Below are 23,963 nucleotides of genomic sequence, written 5' to 3'. Positions count from 1 at the left end.
CACCTCGTTACTCACCCTGCCTGTGTCTCTGCAGTGCACACGTGGACACACATACCCCATACATGCTTCCCCGACCCAACCGTTGTGCGTCTGCCACCCTTCTCTCTCTCTCTCTCTGCATTCTGTGTGTATACGCAGAGCGGTGAGGAATGTGCATATTTCTCTGCCCCCCCCCCCCCCCCCCCACACACACACACCCACACACACACACACCGAAAGTGAGTGGGCAGCATCCCAACCTTTGAACTCGTCCTCTCGTTGCAGTCGCACTGCAACCAGTGGGCACAAAGTGTCTGAGTTACTCTCACGCTAGCTCGCTGCGCTTGCGCAGTAGGCACGACCCCACCCCCTTAGCACACGTGGACAAGCACGCGCTCCTACAAAAGAGAAAAGCATCTTGTGCCACACAACAGAGGTGCTTGAGTATGCTGATCTCCGCCAACTCGCTTGTCCGTTGGAGCCTTGCAGCCGTTGGCGTCTCGGGAGCAGGACTGAGCGGCGCTTACGTGTACAACACGCACTTTCATCAGCATCCAGTCCGGAATGATAAGATAGTGCAGTTAGCGGCTATTGCTCTCTCCGGAGAGGTCGTCGACAAGTCCCTACATGACCCGGAAGTGTTGTCACAACTGCGTGCGTTTGGGCTGCAGGTCCTCACGCATCCCACTGTGGTGGCCCACCTTAAGAAGTTCTTTATACACGAACTCACAGATGACACTCCGACTCGTGCAGCACTGCGTTCCTTTGTCGTACGTGAGATCATTCAAGATGCATGGGTGAAAGAGGAACTCATCGGCGTCGCAGAGGACCTCGTAGACTCTGTCAAGGACAACCCTGACCTATTTCCAGACCGCATTCTCACCTGGCTCGGTGTAGGTGCGCTGGAGGGGTTGCGGGCGGAAGAATTTTGGTGGGCTCTGCGTCATCACACCAAAACGGCTGGTTGGATCGCCTTCATCGGTCCGCCACCCTTCGACATGGTCTTCGAGGCACAATTCTGACTGTCCGGGTGAGATGATATGCCTGTGCGCACCCACGCTCGGGGTCCGCGTGTCGGCTTTTTGGGCGTGTCAGCTGTCTGTTGTGGGCTGCGTCGTCTACGACTCCTCCATCTCGACTCTCCCTGTCCGCTCGCCCCCCACACGTACGTTAACACTGACGTGCCATTGTTTCGTATAGCCACTCTCTCTCTGTGTGTGTGTCTACCACTTCCACGCGAGACAAAACTATCGAAAGGAAGACAAAACTGACGGACAAACAAACGATGCTGCTCTGCTGGATGCGCAATGGAATGAGGATGGGCCTGGGGGAGAGGAAGAGAAGGCAAGTTTCGCGGAGCTGTGGGCGGTGCTCTTGCGCAAGAAGCCGCTCAGCGGCTCTCTTTGCAGAGGCCAATACACCTCAGGTGCTTCTTGCGTGTCCATGACACCCAGAGCCACACTACTTCTCTGGCCGTTTACCGCACCGGTGCTTCATCTACTCCAGCTTCCTCACGCCCCTCTCATGCCACTTTGGGTGGTGGTGGTGGTGGTGGCCAGCAGCAGATCTTTCACCGCGATTTTCTCTCCTCTTCTCTGTTGCTGCCCGTACCTGCGCCTAATTCAACCCCCCCCCCCTACACACACACACACACCTGCCCGAACGTGTAAGTATAGCGTGCAACAGAGCATCGAAAAGCAACCGCAAAGAGGAACGGCAAAGTTCGTCAATGCGCACGTGATGGACCGTTTCCTTACCTCACTGTGTTTGAATGGCGTACGGACGTCTGACAATGTGCCGCTGCATGTGGTGGATGCGCAGACGCTCTCGTTGAACGGGAAGCTCGTGGCAACCGACAGCGTTGTGGAACTTGCTTTGCCAAGCAAGGTCGCGACAGCGATGGTGTCCTCTATGGCAGCAGCGCCGGCCTACTCCTACTCGATGTTCTTCTTGTTAGGCTCTCAGGTGCATCATGGCCGACTCGGTGACGCCGTCTTCCACTATATCGTCCGAGATCAGGCCCTCCACTGTTTGGCGCTTGATGAGCGTCAGGTGGCCATGCGGTCTGTGGTGACCACGTGCACGAGCCGCAAAGGTACCAGTGCAGCTCCACTGCACTACGAAGAGTGTCTCCTCGTCGCCTACGACGGTGGTGCCGTGGCGTGCGAGACACTTCGCTCGAGCGACGCTGCCGAGACGGTTGATGAAGTGCTTCGCACACTGCGTCTCATCTCATTTGCCGTATTCAAATACACGGATAATAAGACGTGTGCGGTGCTTGTCGACTCTCATCTTTCGACGGCACACATGGCAGCACTGCTGCTGGCATCGCGCCGGCACGTCTTCCTATATGTGGATGAGACCATGTCAGCCGAGGAGGTGCTGGCAACCACGGCCGAAATGCAGCAGGTGCGCGAGTCTCTCTCGTCCTTTGCGGCCCCCCTCGCGATGGATGCGGTGCGGGCACAGCGGACGATCGCCAGCTACGACAACGGCGCGCCACCTCTTCAGCTGAGTGGTACACTAGACGCCTTGGCCCACACGGACGAGGAGTACCCGGTGCTTCTAGCGGCGGTGGCGCGGGAGTGGGCTGGGCAGCAGGAACAGCACTCGTCTCGTCGCACCCATGATGCTGCTACCGGTCCACATGATGGTGAGGCAGGTTGTGCTTCGCTGCTCCAGGCTTTCCGACGAGAGCTGGAGGAGGCGCGAGCCGCGCAACGCGCCGCCGAAGATGCGCTTGCAGATCAGCGCCGCATGCATCGCAAAGAGGTGCTATCCCTCCGTGCGGAGCTCGAGAGTGCGCACCGACGCAACAACGACAATAAGGTGGTCTCAGAGGTGCAGAGTGGGTCCACGGTGAACGGTAGAGCCGTTTCACAAAACTTACTGCACTCCTTTCAGCAACAACAGCACAGCCACTCGAGTGATACCGCGTCGCACGCTGTCGTATCACCGCTGAAAAAGGCGCTTCAGGACGCGCTCAAAGCGCAGCAGTTTGCGGAGGAGAAGGCCTGTCTGCTGGAACTGAGGCAGTCGCTGGCAACGTCGAAGTGCAAAGGTGCACCCACTACCGCAGGGTACGCCAACGGCGCCGTTACCTCCCCACGACCGTCTCTGCGTCTGCAGTCCGCCAGGATGCCCAGCGTCGTAGCGCCCGGCCTCCCCTCCACTGCACCGCAGGCATGGGAAAATCGACTTCTCCAGCAAGAAAACGCGGCCCTCGTCGCGGAATTTCAACGCAAGGAAAAGGCGTGGCAGCAGCGACTGCACCAGACTTTAGCTGAGGTGACACAACTGAAACAAGACACAGCCACCATGGAGGCCACGCTGCGGTTGCAGTCGCAGACGATCGCGGCCGCGCAGCAGGAGCTCGTGGACAGTCGCGTAGCACAGGAACAGGAGATGAGGCGACTGCTAGAGCGTGTCCGGGTACTGTCTCAGAAGTCCCGTTCCCGGCACCGTAGCCAAAATCGGTCCGCCGACACTGACCAAGCACGCGGCCCCACGGCTGGTGGTAAGGTGCCGGAATCAGAGGGGCCATCGCTCTCCGTCTCTTTTCCTTGCACTCTACAGCGGCAATCGACGCCACCGCCGTCACTTGCCGGCTCCTCCCGGCAGAAGGCTGCAGCGTCTATCGGCGGCATTATGAGCCCCGAGCGCTGACGTTGTGGGGACTTTGGCACTCTCTCTGTTGTCCCGTCGTCAGCGCGGTGCGTTTGCGCTCCCTCCCCCCTTTCTTGGGGTGGGGTGGGGGGCCCTCCGCTAAGGTAGAGAAGTGTGGGGGTCAGAGGAGGAGTGTTCTGCGCTACGTTGCAGTGCCTACGGCGTTCTGTCTATGCGCGCGTGCGAGGCATGGATCAGCCGCGAGGGAGGCATCGGTTAAGGTGCGTGTGCGTCAAGTCTTTCCCCCGCTCTTTTCACTTGTGTACCATTACTCTGCTTCCTCTCTCTCTCTCTCGTGGGCGATACGGAAGGGGACGTCCGGAAAAAAAGTGGGGGACGCCTCTCACTCATTCATAGATGCGTTGCGGATTCGCCTCTGTGTAGTATGTACGCGTGTACGTGCACACGCATGACGTAGGGCATGCGTGAGCACAGATAGCCAGCAAACCAGTTGCGCACAGACATAGCCTGAAGCGTAGCATTTTGCGGAAGAGGCCCAACTTTATCAGGGCAAGCCTCTGGGAGACGAAAACAAATCTTCTGGTGCCATTCTCGTTTCCCCCTTCCCCCCCCCGCTCTGTCCTCCTTTATATCACCATCGACGTTGGTAAACGATGGAGTAGGGCAAACGGAAAAGAGGAAAGATGCGCGGGAAAACAACTTCACGCTCGCTTGTGCACGCGTGCACCTTCATGCACCGCTCGACTTTTGCAGGCCATCGTTGCAGTACGTGACTTCACATGAACTGGAACGTCTGTCTTTGGCTCTTTTCCGAAGCCAACCTCGTTGCAGGTCTTTCCACTCTACCTGTTTCCTCTCCTCTCTCCGTACTTGTCCTCCTTTCATTCCCTTGCTGTCTTTTACTTCGTGCAAGTCGCGGGCTACGTATGCTGTAAAGGAATTTTGTAGCCTCCCCCCTCCATGCACACACGCACACGCACGCGCGCATTCGAACGCATTGACTACACCTCGCTGGAATTGAGACTCGCACTGCGTGGCGCTCTCTTTCATTCCTTTTTCTTTTGCTTGCTCCAATATTTACCGTGTAGCACCAGTCTGTTGCGCTCTTTTCTTCGCTCTGCCCCACCGTGCCTTCCTCCATTTCGCTTTGGCATGGCTGGGAAATTATCATCTTGCGCTTCTCACTCGCGATTCGTTTTTTTTTTTTCATCTTTATGTGTCGCTCTCCTCTGTTTTGCGCCTCTTTGCAGTCATTTGATTCCTTACTCTAGGCGAGCTGTCCTTGGCCTCACTTCTATCTTCTTTGGTTGTGTGTGTGTGTGCGTGCGTGTGTGCGTGTGTGCCGGTACTGCGCGTCTCTTTCTCGCGCTCGCTCTCCTCCCCTTCTCCATCCATTTTTCGCACAGTCTTGGAGGCTGACGTCGGCGTCCTGCAGTGGCGTAACAAAATGACGAGCAATGCAGCTGGTAACGGCAGCTTTACTTCCTCCACCAATGTAGTGCAGCTCGTCTCGGCGCAGCGAGGACGAAAGGTGTACCGCGTGCGAGGGCAGAGCTTTGATATCGATGATAGCTACACTGTGACGAGCGTGATTGGGCACGGTGCATACGGCGTGGTTTGCGCTGCGTTAGACGACCGCACTTTCCAAGAGGTGGCCATCAAGCGCGTGAGTCGTGTGTTTGAGGACTTAATTGATGGCCGCCGCATATGGCGCGAGGTACTTCTCCTGCGCGTCCTCAAAGAGTGTGGGTGTCGCAACATTCTTCGGCTGATTCGTGTGCTGCCGCCTCGAGACTCCATCATGGAGTTTCGCGACTTGTACTTGGTGACAGACCTCTACGATCTGGATCTCTTCTCCATCATTCGGCAGAACAAGTGCGAGTCGATGGACATGCTGCGTCGCATCAGCGTGCGAGTGCTTCGGTGTCTGGCAGACATGCACTCTATGGGCATGGTGCATCGTGACATCAAACCCAGCAACATTTTGCTGCGCGATGAGAAGGATGCAGAGGAGGCGATAGTATGTGACTTTGGTCTAGCGCGTGCCGGCCTGCATAGATTGAGTGAGCCGCTCGACTTGACCGACTACGTCGTCACCCGGTGGTACCGACCACCCGAGCTGCTGCTCATGTGCCCGTACAGCTATCCGATCGATATTTGGGCCGTTGGCTGCGTCATTGCCGAGTACACCATGCAGCGGCCGTTGTTCGCCGGCCGCGACTACATTCACCAGCTTCAGTTTGTGCTCTCTAGTATTCCTATCACGGGGGTCGGCTTTATCGAACGTAGCAGCAGCAGCTCTGGACTGACCAATGTGAACGAAATAGCCAAGAAGTATAAGGGCACCCGACCGCTCTCGCAGCTGCTGTCAAAGCTGCCCAATGATGGGCTGGATTTGGTCACGAAGATGCTCACCTTTGAACCAGAGAAGCGCATTACCGCACAGGAAGCACTCAACCACCCTTTCTTCAGCAGTGTTGGTGGTCCAGACTGCAAGAGCTATCCAGCTCCCCCAGAGCTAGACCTTGCCTTCGACATGCACGCGGAGGTTTCCGAGTGCCAGCTGCGCCGCGCCATCTGGGAGGAGGTGGAGCGCTACCGAAAGAGGTAGTGCGCCGCGAGAAGCACTCTATCAGCATAGAGCCCCTACGCACACACACACACACACACGTGCATATGTACTACCAAGCGCGCGCTGCGAAGAGGGAAGAGCGACACCTGCATTTATTTGTACATCCTGATGCCTGTGTGTATGCGAGGGTGTCTCTGAGGAGGAAGGGGGGGGAGGGGAGGGAAGAACAGAACCACCCATGATTCTTTCCCCGCTCTCGCTGCTTGCACGACATCGCTCAGTCGCCTAATCCGATGCGGTCTGTGCGCGTGCAAAGGAGGAGTCGAACCGGCTTTGGCGTCTGGCTCACTTGCACAGACTCGTTCTTTACCTGTTTGTTGTTTCCCTCTTCTCTTCCCCTATTCTGCTCTTCTCTTGTGTGACCAATGCGCATACTGTAGGGAAGAGGGCAGCAGGGATGGGGAGATGTGGAAAGGGCGCCTTCAGACGCCTGTAAGCCCGGTCTGTGGCCTCTTTGTCGCCTGCGCCCATCACTGTCACGTCTCCCACTCATTCAGCTGCCATGCTTGTTGTTTAATACTCTTCAGACGAGACAAAAAGTCTGTGGCATAATGTCGTCGTCGGAGGTGTGAGTTGATTGGCGGCGACGCTTGGTGACACGCGTGTACACACCTGCGGAAAAAAAAAAGGGAAAGGAAGACACGCGAAAAGGCTGGAGGGACGCTTCCACCATCACCCCCACCACGTCCCGCTTCACGCTGTGTGCCGGCGGCGATGAGACTCTCCGTTTGCGTCACGTTTGTTCTGCGTTGCGGCGGATCTTTTTCTTTGCGATTGTGGCGTCGTCTGCGTGGGTGTAATCCTCTTCCTGGGAAGAGAGCACGCACGTCTCTCTCTCTCTCTGTGTGTGTGCGCATGTCTGAGAGCTGAAGCCAGTTTGAAAAGCGAGGTGGGCTGGAGAAAGCAACAAAGAAGGCATTTGGCACTCAGCAAGACAGACAACTAGTCAAACTTACTGTGTCGACAGCGCTCTCGTTTGGTCTTTACAGAGTCTGCACACGATGCTGAATGGCACAAGGGGCACACGTGCGCAGGCTCACGCCAATAGCAACACGCAACGAAGTAGAGAAACTGATGAATGATGACACATGGGTGAGGGAGGCGGCTGCTTTCACATCTGTCTTATTTTCCTCCCTCCCGTCCTCCTGCACTTCAGTGCACAGTGCAGTAGAGCCGCTGGAGTAAAGCGCCTTCTGGACAGCCACTGTAGGCGTAGCTTCTGATGGAAGGAAGGGATGAGAGGAAGTTGCATGATGGTGTTGGCCACTATGGCCGCATCGCTCCTTCTTCGCTTGGTGCCAGATGTGAGTGTATGTGTATATGTTTTAGTATGCGTCTGCGCATTCTGCCACGTTCATTGTGACTATGGCGTCAGTAGACATATCCCTCCCTCTCTCATTTACCCTCGGTGCCTCCTCCTTCAACCCCTTCTGCCTTGTCGACTCTGACTTGTACCCAACGTACGGACATGACCCGCCCACGCGTGTGCCTTTCATCCCAACGCCTGCGCACATTTTCCTCCTGTTACTACCACACCGAACGCACAACTGGCTTTACCAGTACACACTTCACCAATTATTAGTGACCCCGTCATTGCATAGTTCATTTTTCTCTCTGTGGGCTGTTGTTTCCTCCCTCATCTCTCTCTCTCTCCCTGTCACCCTGTTGGCTCAAGTTTTCGTGCCTGCGTGGTTTTGTGTCTGCGCTTGAGGCAACTGTGCTCGCTGTCTTCTTTCCTCTCCTGTCCTCTCTTTCCCCGGCCTTCCGCTTCAAGGGAAAAACATAAAGGGGGTGTGGAGTTGATCGAACCAGCCAACGTGAAAGACTTGAGCGGGCCCCCGTCATCCTCCGCAGAAGCCGCAAGTTCAGACGAGCAACAACACTAACGGAAAAGTTTGTACGCACAAAAGAAATGCTCCTTTCCTACGTCCTAATCGCAGACCTTTTGGTGCGCGCCTACACCATCTTCAAATGGCTCTGGGCGTGCGTGGCACAGACCTTTGATCGCTACACCGCGCCAACGATTCAGGTGCCGCTGCCGGCGGTGACGTTCACGGCGACACCCTCCGCGGAAACTCTCAACCCCCGCTCTGCCGGCGAGGGCAAGATTCAGTGCTATGACAAGGGCACCAATGTCCCTATTGGCACCGTGAAGGCGTTCACGCCGGCGGAGGTGCGTGAGGTGGTGGAGAAGGCCCGCAGAGCACAGCAGGTCTGGGCACTCACTCCCTTTTCTACGCGACGCAAGCTGCTCTTCGCCCTCATGGACTACATCCTCGCCCACCAGGAGTTCATCTGCCAGACGGCCTGCGTGGAGTGCGGTAAGACAATGATGGATGGCACACTAGGCGAGATGCTGACCACCTTCGAGAAGCTGCGCTGGACTGCCGCGCATGGTGAGGAGGTGCTTCAGGACGAGGTGCGCGATGTTGGCCCCATGACAATCCACAAGCGCGCCAGCGTGAGCTACGTCCCCTTCGGCGTCATTGGCGCTATCGTGTCGTGGAACTACCCCTTCCACAACATCTACGGACCCATGATCTCCGCCCTCTTCGCTGGTAACGCCTTCGTCGGGAAGGTGTCGGAGTACTCGTCCTACTACGCCTCCTACTACGAGTCGATCGTCAAGGACGGCCTGCGCCAGCTAGGCTACTCGTCAGACCTCGTGTCGTTCCTCACGGGCTTTGCGGAGACGGGCGAGGCTGTCGTGTCGTCGGTAGACAAGCTCATCTTTATTGGGTCTCCTGGTGTTGGCAAGGTCATTATGCGCAACGCCGCAGCGACGCTGACGCCGGTTGTGCTGGAACTAGGTGGCAAGGACCCAGCGATCATTTGTGAGGACGCGGACCTGGAGCAGGTGATCCCCGTGGTGATGCGCGGTAACTTCCAGAATTGCGGGCAGAACTGCGTCGGCCTCGAGCGCATTCTCGTGCAGGAGAGGATCCATGACCAGCTGGTGCTCGAGGTAACTCGCCTGACGCGTGCACTCACCCAGGGCCCCGCTTCGCAGGGCCAGTACGACCTCGGCGCCATGACGATGGGCAGGGCGGCCATCCCGACGATCCAGCGGCTGGTGGACGCCACGGTGAAGGCAGGCGCCACCCTCGTCTGTGGCGGAAAGGCGGCGAGCGACCACTTCTTCCCGGCGACCATTCTGACGAACGTGACGCCAGACATGCCAATCGCCCAGGAGGAGGTGTTTGGTCCTGTGATGGTCATTATGAAGTTCAAGACGGACCAAGACGCCGTGAAGATGGTTAACGCGTGCGCCTACGGACTCGGCTCCAGCGTGTTCAGCGCCAACATCCCGCGCGCACATGCCATTGCGGATCGCATCCGCACTGGTATGGTGAACATCAACGATTTTGGCATTAACTATCTCTGCCAGTCACTGCCGTTTGGTGGGGTAAAGATAAGCGGCTTCGACCGCTTCGCTGGTCGGGAGGGTCTGCGGGGCAACTGCATTGTGCGTGCCTCGACAATGGACCGCATTCCTGGCGTGAAGACGACCATTCCGCCGATTCTGCAGTACCCCATCAGCCCAGCCGCCTTTACCTTCATGGAGAACGTCGCTCAGGTGATGTACGGCCGTCTACCGCACATGATCACCTCAGCCACAAAGCTGTTTGCCATCAAGCCGGACAAGAGCACTGACAAGAAGAAAGCATGAGGGGAAGTACATGCAAAAGGCACGGGGAGAGGTCGAAAGCGCCGCCACGGCATCCAACGACGGCACCGAGCGAATTACCCCTCTGCTATTTGGCGAGCGGAAAGGGGAGAACGACATGTCACAGTCGCTGCCGCATCGGATGCACAACACCAAAGCAACGCAGAGCCACCGAATGGGCCCACAAGCGCCACTTGTGGTTGATGTACACACGCGCGTTAGAGAGAGGTCCTTCACAGGGTGTAATGGGAGAACACAGAGACCTATTTTCTCCCTCTCCCAACGTCGCAACTTCTGAGACGGGCACCTTTGGTGGGTGCGTCTCCCTCTTTCCGAGCTTCCTTCGCTGTTCGGATATCCGTTGGTCGTGCAAAAGTGATTTGGGGTTTACTCCCGTGTGGAGGACGGCGGTGTTCGTCGCAGCTTCTCGTTGCTGATGCGAATAAAGCAGACAAGAGAGGGGTGGGTGGGAGAAGAGAAGTGACGATGACGCCCCCGCGTGCTGGCAGGCGTCCCATACGTGGGAATGCGGCGAAAGAGGGGGGTGAGGAGGCAATGCAAACGGAGCACCAAAGCAACGTCGTTCTTCTTCGCAAAAAAAAAAAAACATGAAAAAAAAAAAAGAGGACACGGAGCGTGTGGCCTGTCGGGCGTGGCTCGTCAGACACCTCTGCGCTTCCTCCTCTCTTTCCCTTCCTTTTTGTCTTTAGCGTCAATTCAGCGCGCGTGTGTGTGTCTGGTGAGCAATCCTGTGCACGCCATATGAAGACACAACCGCACCCCTTGGCTCACAGAGAGATGCCCATGACAGACGAGCAAGAGGGCTGCGGAGCCGAGGAATGGCAAGGTGAGGCCAAAGGCGGCAGAGGAAGTACAAAGTGCGCTACACAGGAGTTGTCACGACTGAAGCGGGGACCAAAAGTGATGGATAGGGAAATGTAAGAGGCGGGCAACTGACAACACAGTTGTACGCATTTGCCGTCGTTTGTCAGTCTCTGTCTCACGACGGATCAACGTGCTTCTCTCCCATCCCTCCTCCCCTGCCGCCCCCGCCTCTCTCACATCTCGCGTCGAACTCTGTTGCCATGCACTTTGTGCGCTTTTTTCGCGCGCTCTCTCTCTTTCCTTTTTCTCTATCAAATGTTCCCCTTTCTATGAAGTAAAGAAATTGACGCGAAACGCACCGACTGCGCTACTCAACGGGCGCACGTCCAGGCAAGCCAAAGGAACAGAAACACCCACACCCACACACACGAATTATACCCTACTCGTAAGGCTATGGCGCGTCCTCCTCAGCAGAGCCTAGCGATGTCTCCCTCATTTGCGCGGAGGCGGCAGGCGGTGACCTTTTCCAGCGGAAAAGCGGAGAGTTACCGCTGGCGGAGAGAGCTGTGATCAAGTGTCTGCGTTTCTTTTCGAGCCTTGCGATGTGTGTGTGCCTGCATTGCCCTCTTCCGGTGTGTTGCCTCTCAAACACCACCACCCCCTCACCTTCTGCGCCCTCTCCTCACTGTGTCGCACGCACACATACACACCTTTCCATTTTGTCTCCCTTCTGCTCTGCGGGGTGAAAGAGCGCCGGAATCGGGACGTGCAATCAAGCCGGCAAGGCGACCCATACACGCGCCCGAGAGCCACGGTTGCCTGTTCTCTTTTGTTTTATCTTGTTTGTTTCCTTCACTCGAAGCTACACTGACACAGACCCACATTCTCGTCCTCTTCTCATGTCGGTATTCCCTGGTCTCTGTGGCGATGTTGCGAGAACGAATTACCGCATCTTCTTGGGCACACTGCCAAATCTCGCCGTTGAGGAGCGCTTTTTGCGTCAGGTTCAGCCGGTATTTCCGTGGTACGCGTCGCGTAAGCACGTGAAGGAACAGGCGAGCGAGTTTCTTGAGATCGACCTCGCTTCCTGTGACCCAGAGCTGCTGCTGCGCTACACCCATGTCTACTACGCTAGACGGCAGCTGCACGACGAGCTGATTAGTCGGCAGCTGACGCTGCTTGAGACAGGGAAGGCCGCCAAAGTGGCCGACAGTGCTCTTTTCACGTGCCTCGCAGAGATGAATACGGTCATCACACCTCGTCTGCAATATGAGCTGCACCTTATGGAGCAGGCCAAGAAGGCGTGTCGGATACCGCAGCGTCGTGAGCTGAACCCTGACGCCGCGCTCGAGGCATATGACTACCTTTGCATGATGCGTGTTGTGGAAGAGGACGCGGGCGGGGTACCGGATGCGGAAATGCAAGCCCGCGCGTACCTGCCACGCAAGGCGCTGGAGGCGAAGGCAAAGGAACTGGCGGCCCTGTTCTTTGGCGGCAGCACCTGTGCCAAGAAGGATTCAGTTGGGGCACTGGATAAGAAGGAGCAGAAGCTGCTGCAGCGCATGATTCCGGCCGACTACAGCAGGGTAGGCGCTGTGGAGAAGCTCCGTCCCGTCGACGTCACAGCGCTGTATCGCTTCACTGGAGAGCGGGTGTGTGGGCTGCCAGCAGACAAGCTGTTCGCGCGCGCGCTGTGGGGGCATGTCTTCCGCAAGGTGGGGTCGCACCCCCTGTACCTACAACGTGTTTCCCTCTACTGGGCACGTCACAGCGGCCTTGACCCCCAGTCGGATACCTCGGCGATGCCTGCTGACCTCGCCAGAGCGGTGTGTGTTCAGCAGACGCTGTTCCCCGCCCTCAAGTATCGCGCCCAGTTCCTGTACACCTCCCCTGACATGTTGCGACAGAAGTGGCGTTCTGATCACATCGTGCCGCTGTTGCGCTTCTTCCCTCTCCTTGGAGCCCCGGCCGCCGAGGACCTCGCAGCCCAGCTGGTCGTCGAGGGTGAGTGGGCCAAGCTGGGTATCGAGGCAGACACCAACCTGCTGCAGGACACGGTACTGCAGCAGCTGAAGGGTATGGTGGAGCAGGTGAGTGCGTTGTACGAGAGCAACCCGGACGCGGTATTGAAGCGTGTAGAGGATGGCGCGAAGGTACTCTGCCCATCTCTGTCAGAGCGAGAGTCGCTGGCCATGCGTGGCGGAGTCGAAGAGGCAAACAGAGAGGCAGCCCCATCAGCAGCTGCTACGAGGGCGGTGCATGTCGTACCAGCGTGAGGCTACGTTGGGTTGCGCACGGAACAGTGCGCAGCTACACCCCTGCGTGCCGCTAAGGAGAGACGACGGAGTTGAAGTTCAGCGCGCGCTTGCATCGGGTTGCTGTTGAAGATTTGTGTTCGGTGCCTCCGGTGGCACGGGTCGACGACTTCACAGATGATACAACGCGCTCCCTGACTGTTGTTTACACGTTTCACACAGCGGGAGGCCCACATGCGAGCGGCGTGCGGAACCGCTGTCGTGGCTCCCCCTCCCCCTCCTTCATTCATTCGTGGCGCAAGCCCACGCTGAAAGAGTAGGAAACAAGCTGAGTTGATGTAATACCCCCAAGCATACACGCGAGCGCATGAGGATGACCTGATCAGCCTCTTTGGCGAAAAGCAGTGGAGACAAGGGAACGAAGCCTCAACCCCCCCCTCCCTCCCTCCCCTCCGGTCGACTTACCGCATTGATTTGTGCGTGTATCCCTGCGGTTTTGTCTCTCTTTCCCTCTTCGAGCAGACGTCATGTTGCTGTCGACAACTCTCTCTTTCACACCCCTCCGCTCGCCACCCATTACACCCTTGTGTACGTCCTCTTTCCTCTGCAATCTCTTCATCGTTGCGAGTGTTTCGTCTTCGACTTCTTTTCTGATCATTATCGTGTGGCAAACCTGCTGTCAGACGCGCTGCGCTGCCCTCCTCTACTTATAAGGGTGTCAGGTGGCCATGAAAGCGGGGAGTAGTCTAGCGACGCTTCTAGCTCAAACGGTTGTGGCGGGCGACGTGAACGCCTGCTGCGGCGTACTGCGGCGCATTTTCAGTGAAACACTCCAGGAGGACCACAGGGTGACGAGGGTGGCCTCGAATGCGGAGCGCAGCGTGCGCCGTCGTGGTCACCATTCAGGCGGAACGTTGTCCTCCTTTGCCGCCGCAGCGACAACTACGGCATCGACGCTGTCCTCTTCCACAGTTTCTTCTTCCTCATCATCCTCTTCAGACTGGGCGACGTCTAGTGGGCACAATGATATTGTAAACTTTTCCCGGTACGCACAGCACCAGCGCGCGCAAGCGCACTCTTTTGCCAACGCGGCTGCCCAGGCTGTGCTGCGCACCAACTTTGTGCCACCACATGGTGCCCAACCTCTGGCTTCGGCGGTGGTGGGGACGAACGGGCACCAGAGAGCTGTGGACGCCTCCAAGTCGCATGAGACCTCCTCTTCTTTCGGCGTACGGACGGACATTCCTCTCGCTCAGCGAGTCTGGAAGCTCGCCAAGAGCAGCCTGAAGGCTGATGCGACGCTCGTGAAAACTTCATCGCTGCATGTGCTCTGCCACACCGCTCAGCGCACCGGCTACTGGGAGGAGGCGCTCCACTTCTGTGAGTACCTGCCGCAGCCACCAGCATCGTTGTTTCTCGCCTCCCTCCTGCGACCAGACAACGTGAACCCGATTCTTCGCCACTGCGCCACGCGAGGCTGGGCGCTCAACGTGACCAACGCGATTCGAGTACTAGCCGAAGAGCACGGCAGCTGGCGGGCAGCCCTGGTTGTGGCGCAAGACGCCGAGCACCGTCTTCCGTGTGGGGAGGTCTACTCTCTTGGCGTGCTGGTGCCATATCTTGCCGCGAGTGGGGCGAAGGCGCAGGCGCGGCGGCTCTTCGAATCGGGACTGGCACACGGCGCATTCATCGATCCTGCCTTCGTGCAGCAGCTCATCATGCAAACAGCCACGCTACGTCAATGGGAAACGTGCCTGCATATGCTTCAGTGCCTCTATCGTACCCAGGAAACTGCACAGCTGCTGCCGGCCGACGCGGAGTTCTTCTGTCGGCTGATGGAGGTGTCACCCGGGTGGGTGACCTCGCTGCAGCTGCTGCACATGGCGCGTGCCTCCGACGTGAAGCCGAACGAGCGCACCGTGGCCATCTTGCTAACTCAGTGTGATCAGGCCGGCGCGTGGCGCGAGGCGGCAGCGCTGTACGACATGGCTGTCAAGGAGGACTTCATTGACAGCCTCGCTATCGGATCAACCTATCACACATTGGTGCGGTCTTTCAGTGCAAGTCAGCAGTGGCAGAAGGCGCTGGAAGCACTTTCCTGGATGTCGAAGGCGGACGACGCCTCGCTGGCCGCTGGCATGACGGAGCTGGTGACAATGTGCGAGCAATCAGGGCAATGGGAAGCGGCACTTTCCGTCGGCGCCACGCTCATGGACAGCGGCGTGCATTTGCTCTCGACACAGACGTCTATGGCGCTTCTCTTTGCGTGCGCCAAAGGCGCACAGTGGAAGTTTGCGACGCGGCTCTTCGACCTCCAGCTGCATGACGTCCGCGTCGACTCACACCCGCTCTCCCTGTGCGCTGTGATGCAAGCGTGCGTGGCGGCGCGACAGTGGGAGGCGGCGTTGCGCGTCTACGACACTGCGAAGTCCTCACAGCCGCGCACAGTGGTTCCACCCCTTGCCCACCGCATCGCGGCCAAAGCATGCATGTTGGCTGGCAAGTGGCATCTGGTCATGGCAGTACTCGACGCCACGCGGCAGGATGGGTTGCCGCTGGACAACTACACCCAGCGCCTGGGCCTCTGGGCTGCCGCGATTCAAGGCCAGTGGGAGTTATCACTCGCATTTTTGCAAGGCATTCCGCGGCACTCTCGCACACCGCAGGATCGAATGGTGGTGCGCAGCGTGACGCGAGCCATTAGTCCAGCTGTGGACTCCATTGCTATACGCTTCCTTCAGTCGCACTAGTTGTGGCCGGTGCTGAATGCTTGAAGGGCGAAGACAGGGAGGGAGGCGAACCACAACAAGCGAAGCTGGAGACAGTCCCATGTCTCACCACCCATAGCGCGGTAGCCCCACTCCCCCTTTCCTGTACTCGCTTTATCTCTCTCTCGGCAGTGCCATATATAAACTCTCACGGATAACGTGGCGCGCCGCGAAGCACGGCACAGGCGAAGCGCGAAAACAAAACACCTTGGCGGCACCATACCGCGGTGCTGATGGTATTAACAACACGAAAGAGCGTCAGAAGGAGACTAGCGGTGCCTACGCATGCATAAAGGCAGCGTTACTCCAAACTCTCGCCAGCTACGCGGTAGTGGAAGCGTACTCCGCAGTGGGCTCGATAACCCACCCCCAAGCACCATCTCTCGCGCACAAGCGCTCGCCAATACGCTTGCCTCTCCATCGTCGCCCATATCTGGGTCTTTTGCCTTTAATGTATCTCTACCTGCCCTACAGTGCTCGGCATCGCACACCACCACCCTCCTCGTCCCGCCTCTGCCCTTTCTACTCACTCTCTCACGTTATACTTTCCATACCGCTGCCATACTTCTTTTACTATACCCTCCAAGGCTCCTCCGGTGCACCGAGCCAACCACTAGGCCGCGAAGCGCTCAGCCTCCTCATACCCCGATGACCTGTTTCCGGAGACTGACATGATTTGCGTCGCAACCCAGGTTGGTGCGAGTAGGCATATCAGGAGCGCCACACCTTCGGCGCCGCCGCACCCCGACTCTCATCGGGTGCACTGTACGGTGTGGAGCGGTATTTGGCGGGCCTGCAGTGCCTCTCCTACGTCGGCTTCATCACAGTTCAGCGAGACGGAATCCCTACGGCAGTCGAGAAGGTGGCAGGGGTAAGAACAAAGGTGGGGCGGTGGTTGCGTAGGGTGTGCGGAGCCTCTGGCATTGCTGCCGGCCGTTCATGTCCCACGGACTCCCTGATGCAGTCGGCGTTACCTCCAGCTTCCTCGCTAGGTACCGCTATCTGACGTGAACGCGGTGGGTGAGCCGCACGACAGAGCGTGCCACGACTGCAGCACCTCTGCTGCTGCTGCTTTCCTCCATCCATTCTTTCTTTTCATTCGCAGATACCAAGCTCTGTTCTTCTCGTACATTTGTCTTCGTCGCTCTCCTTCCTGCTCTGCGTTTGAGTGCTTGTCAGCTACTCTTCCTCGAGGACGCGCATGTCCCTACCTGGAGTTGTACAACTATACTCCCCCGTCCTGCACGACCACCCGGCCCCGCATTTGTTTTCTCTTTGCCTGTCTTTTTCCCTTAATCGGGACGTCTTTCCGATCCCGCGTCAGCATCCAAGAATGAGGGGAGGGGGAATGCTGACTAAACTCTTCCGACGTTCCTCCACTCCCTTCCCCGCCTGGTTCTACACGGATAGACAATGAAAACTGAGCTTCTTGCTTGGGTGTTAGGGGTCGGTATGTTTGTACTCGAAGGAGGTGCATGTGCGTATCATAGGAAAATGGTTTGTTGTTGTTTTAAACGCGCCCGCTTCACCGCGAATAGGTCCACAGAGATACGCACAGCACCACCGCCCACCCAGACCGCTGTGCTGCACTGCAACTATAAATCCTGGCCGTCTAGGATGAGTCGTCCTGCCGTCGCATCGGAGCATGCGCCTCACAGGCTCTTTCTCGCCTTCCTCGTTTCTTCTTCCGGCGCGCGCGTGGCGCCAGACAGCCCTGGGTGGGGTGCACGCCTCGATCCAAGTGGTCCACGGCCAGGGTCCGGCTAGAGGGCGGAGGCCGGCGTCCAGGCCTGTGATCTATGGAGTGCTCGTCGGCGCCTCTGTCGTTGCCGGTTTCGCAACCCTGTGGACTTCGCTACGGCCATCCGATCCCCAGTGACCAAAGACAAACGGAATCGAGAGGCGCACGCGACGGGCGAGTGGCGCCAGCATTAGCGCCCTGCCGCGGCGCAATAGGCCATCCTTCACCGCTGTGGAACCCGTGCTGAGCGCCATGATGAGGGAGAGCGAGTCCCCAACACCAACCACACTTGCTCTGCTGTGTCTTGGTTGAACAAGCTGTCCTCGCAGCAGGTCAGGCCTCAGCTCCGTTGATTCATACGCAGTGCGATAGCTGCAAGCAAAGGAGGGGGAGGGGGGTCGCAGCCTCGTGTCCCCGTGCCTATGCGTGCCCAATGACTGTGAGAGAGTGCAGCTCCTCCTGGCTTGATGTCTGTGCGTACCGCGTTATTCACTCACAGGGGAATAAAGGAACTCCACAGAACGGGGAGAGCCACAGCATGCGTGCCGCTCGCTTTCCGTGGCCCAACGAGTCCGTCCGCTGCTCGCCAGGGAGTGACACGTTGATGTGCACGCGACCGCTGCGCATGGGGGAAGCGTGTGCATGCGGAATTTCAAAGAGGGTCGACGCCGGCACGCCCTTGTGTGAAGGCTGCCGAGGTGCTGCGACCACACCGTCATTCGTAGTGTACGCCTCCTGCGTTTAATGTACAACGGAGACTCCTCGTGCAGTAGCGGAGAGGTGCGAGCGGGTACGACGCTGCCGCATTATGGAGTTGAGGGGAGTCGAAACGGTCGTGGAGATATGAGGGAAATCACAGTGCTTTAGCATTGGAGCACTTAGCAAAATCCTACACTTGCATGCCTTCATAGTTTATGCGCAGTGAAGCCAGTTGATGGCTCTCTTTGGATGCGCGTGCTCTTGTTGCGTTCTGCCGTGGCGTCCGCCGTCTTTCCTGCGCCTCGACGAAACGCAGTCATCAAGTCGTCGGCGTTGTGGGGCTCGCTTTTCCTCCGAGGTCAGCATTGTATGCCTCTCTTTCCCATTGCCTTCCCTCTCTCCTCAATGGTCGCTGTCTTTTCCCCTCCTTCCATTTACTTTTCCTGGGTGCTTGTCGGACGTAGGAATTGACTTGCACACCGTTCTCGTTAGCCTTCTCGTCTTCAAACAGGCAGCAACACCGAGCCCCATGAGATGTGCGGATGTTCTCCACGTTTAGCGACTGGGCGGTGTCGGCAGCCGACACTCTCGCGAGCATCTCTAACCAGGGCATCGAAGTAGTCCGTTACACGGGCGTCCTGGACGCTTTGGAGAGCGTGTCGACCAATCCCAACTCGACCGCCGAAGCTGCCGCATCGAACGAAAAGATGCTAAGCGTGCCAGACATCATGACACCGCCGACCTCATGGGCAGGCAGCGAAGAGGAGTGGGTGTGGTGTCTGGAAGCTGCTTTGCGTGACCCCAATACATGCGCCATTACCCCGGCTATCTTGCGCGCCGATGCCCCGCTGTGGGAGGAAATGAAGAAGACCATTGCCCACCTCCTCGCACCCCCTTCAGAGCCTGGAAAGAAAGACTCGCCGACGCCCACGCCAACGGATAGCGAGGCCGGAGGGTCAGTGGATGTAGCTGCGAAACTGTTCGAGAGGACGGGTGGCGCGTACACCCCAGCCTCGGACCTGGTGAAATACATTCAAGAGCATTATGAGGTGTACCAAGTGCGGTCCTACATTGTGCCGCGCTTCACCTCGGATGAGGACTACTGGTTGAACATTGCATGGCGCATGGGCTTATACCAGCAGTGCACCGATGCGGGGCAGCTCTTAGGGTTGATGCAAACCCTGTCACGCCTGCCGCAACCGTTGCGCGATATTGCCGCGGCGATGGAGCCGACGTCAGCACCCGCGCCCGTGACATTTGGAAGCGCGCAACATGAGGAGGGCAGCAACAGCCATCAAAATGGCGACGAAGACAGGGACAGAAAAGATGAAGCAGAGGCGCTGCATCTAAAGGATAACACAGAGTACTGGCACCGTATTCGCATGCAGTACGAGGCCATCCAGGAGAAGCTCGCGTGGCTGCGGGAGATGGAGGAGCGGGTCACAAAGGAGATGGAGCTGGCGAGCGGCAACGTGAAGCTGCTAGGTAGTCTGCTGCAGCGGAAAGAGGCGTCGACGGCCCTCGGCGCCTCGGTGTTGGACAGCTGCCAGTACCACAAGGTGAAGCTGTCGCGACTCATCGCAGACATCTGCGCTGCCCCCGCCGAGCACAGTGAGGGCACCCTGCTGGACTCGCGCTCGGGCACACTCTTCCACGCGCTGCTCAAGTGCAATGACGACGTCAAAGCAGTTCTCGAAACATACGCTGGCTACCCACCCAGTGGCCCTGAAAGCCCTAAGAGGGTAGAGTCATCATCCTCCGCATCGCCGGCACCGGCATCTACGAAGCAGAACTCGCCTGCGCCATGCGAGGAGTCAACCACGGAGGCGAATACCGAGGAAAGCACGACTTCTCCCCTGACAAAACCTCAGTGTACTAGTGGCAGCTGCCCCATCGAACTTCGAGCGGCAGCCAGTGGAGGTGCTCATCAGCCCGGCAGCGACGATGTTGACAAAGACGAGGAGTCGTTTGAAGCAAAGCTGCCGTGGTCGATGGATGACTGAGAAAGTTAGTGGCGTCGAAGCCGCTGCTCTTTCCTTACCCTCTCACCCGCTCCTTCTAGTGCAGTGCGGTACGCAAGGGCGTCCTGTTTTGAAAATTGATTTTCGCATTTTGTGTCTCTCAACTCTTCTGCAGACGTGGTGGACGCTGCTGGTCATGACTACCACTAGCCGAGGTCTTGCGTATTTCTTATTATGGGCATGTTTTTCTTGTTTCTCATTCCTCCTTCCCCTTGCTTAGCATCGCGAGTAGACTAGGTGTTATGGACAGTGACTTGCTTACTCTGTGTATCCTCTTCTGCCCTCGAATCGTTGCACGGCGCGCCTCTTGCATTTACAACGGAGCGACCAGTGAAGGTTTCGTTCACTGCACGTAACGCGTGCGTGAGGTTATGCGAAGCAGATATGAGTGGGAGGGGCGGTGACGACGGCGGCAGCGGTGGCGAAGCGTCAGTGTCATCTCCCTGTATTTGCTCCCACTACCCCCCCTCTCTCTCTCTGTGTGCACGTGTTTGAGGTGTAGGTGCAGGCACCCCAGCAAGCAAGTCAACCTGCCAGTGTTGTGTCACTGGGGTTTTTTTAACCGGCACACGAACTGTTCATCTTTGTTCTTCTCCGCAGATCACTCTGCGTCACCCCCATACTTCTCTCCCTCTCCCCAGTTCTCTGTTTGGGACATCGTACCGCTCACTCCAATCTGCCGTTTCACGAACAAAAGGCACGATACACGCCGACCCATCCCAAGCGTGACTGCAGTGGTGGATCCCCCGCACGGTCCTCATCCTACCACCTCCCCCGCACCCACCTCCCGCTGTGCGCCAGTGGAGAGAGATGAGTGCGGTCCGCACGGCGTTCCCGCTCCTCACGCGCGGCCAACGTAGTGGCGGTTGCGGCGCAAGTGCTGCGGCTCTAACCACCCGCATGAGTTCCGTGTCACGGACAATGTTGTCCTCGCTGCAGTCACGTCTGCAGGATGTCCTTCACGAGCCTCTTCCCATCACAGATGAGGGGCTCCTCTGTGCGTTGCAGGTCGGTGCGGACTTGACGGTGCCCCTGACCATTATTGGCTCCTACGACGATGTTGCTAGCGAAACGGATGCGAAGGGCAAACTTGTCGTCCACACGAGTGGGCTGCCTGGCGGGTTTGTCGTGTCCGACGAGGAGCTCGTGCGCGGCCGCGCTCGCCTGCGTCCGCCACTTCGACCCCCAAAGGGCGACACGCCGCCATCCCTTGGCGCTGTTTGCCTGATGGAAGCGGTCACCAAGGAGCTGATTGCTGATTCAAACAACTCGACCTCACTCTCCACATCGCCACGTGGTGTCCTGGACGTCTTCTACCAACTTGCTCGCCGTCGACACTTCTCCTTGTCGGGCATGGGTCGCTTGTTGGAGTGTGGCTCGCGGCTGCACCCCAGCGCCTTGCAACTCGACTTTCCATACCAATGCGGTGGAGCGCAGGCCACGAAGCGCTACCTCGACATCACTGCCGAGGTTACCGACGTCTTTGGCGAACACCTGCGGCACGGGACGAAGGTGCTGAGCCGCTATGGCGTCGCAGTTAGCATCGGTGTCGTTGACCGTCTTACATCCTTGACGACGCCTGCGCTTATGTGGCACCCATCTGGCGCGCCAGCCGCTTGCCTCGCTCCCATTCTGCACGGTTGTCCAGTGCTGCCGTTAGGGATCCTGTCGCTCGACTATAACGGACCCGTTCCGGGAAGCCCTCTGACGATGAAAGAAGATCCGCGACGGTATATGAACATCATGGGTGACGACAACTGCGACAACTCCATGTGGCTCACCGAAGGTCTCTTCGGAGTAAAACCCGGCGCCGCGTGGTCACGGCAGGGGAGAACTGGCAGTGACACCGGCACCGCCCTGACGCGGTACGAAGTACTCGGGGTAGGGTACGACGAGTCCGCCGAGGAGATGGAGTTGCTTGTGCGCGACACCGTCACCAACGAGGTCGTGGCAGCAGCTGACGTGTAATGGTGTAGCGGAGCTGCAATGAAACGCGCAGCAGATGGCGGATCTTCTTCCACACATGACTAATGCGCTTCACATCACGCCTTGTTCCACAGCGCCGTTGCCGGACAGCGATCAAGCCGGTGTGCATTTTCCACAGCGCATTACACGCGTTTTCTCTTCTTCCCACGGAGAAAGCGGACAAGACACACGTGAAAGACGCGTCGCTTACCGCGTGGAAAGGAGGCCCTTCCTTCCCTTTTCCCTCTCCCTTGTCGTTTTGGTGTCCCGCAACTCGGTCGGGAGCGTCTGTTGGAATGCGCTGTGTAGAGCACCGCCCTGCAGGAGAGTATGCCACGGCCCTGTCTCTCTTTCCGGCTCCCCCCTCCCCAGGAGTTTCTTGTCACTTCCCTTTGCTTTCCCTTTCCCCCTTCCCTCCCTTCTTTGCAGTGCTCAGCCACCATCCACTACACGCGTCGGGAAGTCATGGAGCTGCACATGAACCCGGCAGCCCACAACATCATCCCTTTGGCCACGCTGCGGCAGACCTTCTTTGATGACTTGGATGCTTCTTCAACAGTCAATCCGAACCGCAGGCAGTCGTCTGCCCGGCTCACTGACCCAGCGGAAGAGGAGCAACGCATGTTCCAGGCGTTACGCGCTGACGCCATGTGCCGCTTTGCCGAGCATCAACGGCCTGATGGCACTGATGCTGTTGACGACAACTCTTACAACTCTGTAAACATCTCACGTAGCGCCTCGTCGCCACGTCATGAGGCATTGCAGACGAGGCGATCTATCAGAGCAGCATCTTTTCTACTTCCCGATGCGGACCACCACGATTCGAGCGAAGTCCATGTCGCACGCCCCTCCTGCGCTGTGCTGGCAAACGCAGCGGCGGGCTTGCTCTGCGGTATAGCCCTAAGGCGTATCACTGCTGCTGTCGCTGGTAACATCGGTGCCATCGTAATTGGCACTCAGATTCTGTGCTGGATGGGGTATGCAACGGTGAAATGGAGCGTCTTCCTTCGTGATTGCGTGTCGCCGGTTCTCCACAGCTGCCGGCCACGGCGAGCAGAGCCGAAAAACCACCCGACGCTACAGCATGAGCCAATCCTTCTCAGCCTTGCGGCGAGAATCCCCCGCCGCATCTCCTTTTGGGCGGGCGTTGTTGTTGGAGTTGCTCTTCTTCACTGAATTCCTTCGGGCGGCGGGGTTTGGGGTCCTGCTTTCTCCCGCGCCCGGAATCGAAAGGGCGCGGTTCTCCCCGCGAGGCATCCCGGACGGTCGCACCCGGCCTGCCACGGCCCACCGCCCAGCCCAGAGACCCCCAAGTCCAAGCACCCACAGGACGAGCGGGAGAAAAAGACGGACGCACCAGGAAGCGATCCGCATCACCAGCAGGCCGCGCGGGAAACAAGATCCCACGTCTGCGGGGTCACTCTGCTGGAGGATAATGTGCGGCATTCCACCACCGCTCTCTCTCTCTTACCTTTCTTTGCCCTTTCGTCCGCCCTGCAAGACGAGCTGAAACGCCCTATGCGGCTTCCCTCCGCTTGCCCCACCCTCGTAGTCTTTCCTTTCCCCTCAGGCTTAGACAGTCTTCGCCGCCGTCAAAAATGCCCACGATGCCACTCGCGAAGGTGCAGTAGCGCGACAACTTGACTAAGCGGCTCTTCGAGGTCCGAGTAAAACAGTTGAACTGCCTGAGCGTTCAGGCCCCTGTTGCGGGAGGGAGATCCAATAGGGAGTGAGTACTACGGGCAACTGATGGAAGGGCGCACGTCATTGCGCAGGGTGGCATA

General features: G+C 58.1%; 8 protein-coding genes across 8 annotated transcripts, besides 1 other annotated feature; all 8 read left to right on the top strand.

The window, feature by feature from the left end:
• Positions 1-425: 425 nt before the first annotated feature.
• LPMP_302880 (hypothetical protein) lies at positions 426-1,001 on the top strand (the record flags this gene model as incomplete). The annotated part of the gene is made up of 1 exon (XM_010703009.1): positions 426-1,001. One exon carries the CDS (start codon positions 426-428, stop codon positions 999-1,001), a length of 576 nt encoding a protein of 191 aa, XP_010701311.1.
• A 718-nt stretch (positions 1,002-1,719) lies between these two features.
• On the top strand, positions 1,720-3,645 carry LPMP_302870 (hypothetical protein; the record flags this gene model as incomplete). Its single annotated transcript, XM_010703008.1, has 1 exon — positions 1,720-3,645. One exon carries the CDS (start codon positions 1,720-1,722, stop codon positions 3,643-3,645), a length of 1,926 nt encoding a protein of 641 aa, XP_010701310.1.
• Positions 3,646-5,053: 1,408 nt separating this feature from the next.
• Positions 5,054-6,217, top strand: MPK5 (mitogen-activated protein kinase 5, putative; the record flags this gene model as incomplete). Its single annotated transcript, XM_010703007.1, has 1 exon — positions 5,054-6,217. One exon carries the CDS (start codon positions 5,054-5,056, stop codon positions 6,215-6,217), a length of 1,164 nt encoding a protein of 387 aa, XP_010701309.1.
• A 1,933-nt stretch (positions 6,218-8,150) lies between these two features.
• LPMP_302850 (aldehyde dehydrogenase, putative) lies at positions 8,151-9,908 on the top strand (the record flags this gene model as incomplete). The annotated part of the gene is made up of 1 exon (XM_010703006.1): positions 8,151-9,908. One exon carries the CDS (start codon positions 8,151-8,153, stop codon positions 9,906-9,908), a length of 1,758 nt encoding a protein of 585 aa, XP_010701308.1.
• Positions 9,909-11,629: 1,721 nt separating this feature from the next.
• LPMP_302840 (hypothetical protein) lies at positions 11,630-13,006 on the top strand (the record flags this gene model as incomplete). Its single annotated transcript, XM_010703005.1, has 1 exon — positions 11,630-13,006. The coding sequence occupies one exon, from the start codon at positions 11,630-11,632 to the stop codon at positions 13,004-13,006; it is 1,377 nt and encodes a 458-aa protein (XP_010701307.1).
• Positions 13,007-13,713: 707 nt separating this feature from the next.
• On the top strand, positions 13,714-15,735 carry LPMP_302830 (hypothetical protein; the record flags this gene model as incomplete). The annotated part of the gene is made up of 1 exon (XM_010703004.1): positions 13,714-15,735. One exon carries the CDS (start codon positions 13,714-13,716, stop codon positions 15,733-15,735), a length of 2,022 nt encoding a protein of 673 aa, XP_010701306.1.
• A 1,531-nt stretch (positions 15,736-17,266) lies between these two features.
• Positions 17,267-18,181: a repeat region.
• Positions 18,182-18,735: 554 nt separating this feature from the next.
• On the top strand, positions 18,736-20,196 carry LPMP_302820 (hypothetical protein; the record flags this gene model as incomplete). The annotated part of the gene is made up of 1 exon (XM_010703003.1): positions 18,736-20,196. The coding sequence occupies one exon, from the start codon at positions 18,736-18,738 to the stop codon at positions 20,194-20,196; it is 1,461 nt and encodes a 486-aa protein (XP_010701305.1).
• A 918-nt stretch (positions 20,197-21,114) lies between these two features.
• On the top strand, positions 21,115-22,182 carry LPMP_302810 (hypothetical protein; the record flags this gene model as incomplete). Its single annotated transcript, XM_010703002.1, has 1 exon — positions 21,115-22,182. One exon carries the CDS (start codon positions 21,115-21,117, stop codon positions 22,180-22,182), a length of 1,068 nt encoding a protein of 355 aa, XP_010701304.1.
• Between the last annotated feature and the right edge of the window lie 1,781 nt (positions 22,183-23,963).

The sequence above is a fragment of the Leishmania panamensis genome (assembly GCF_000755165.1).
Source record: "Leishmania panamensis strain MHOM/PA/94/PSC-1 chromosome 30 sequence".
NCBI classification, from domain to species: Eukaryota; Euglenozoa; class Kinetoplastea; order Trypanosomatida; family Trypanosomatidae; genus Leishmania; species Leishmania panamensis.
Note: the sequence above shows the minus strand (reverse complement) of the source record. Positions and strands in the feature narration are given on the sequence as shown.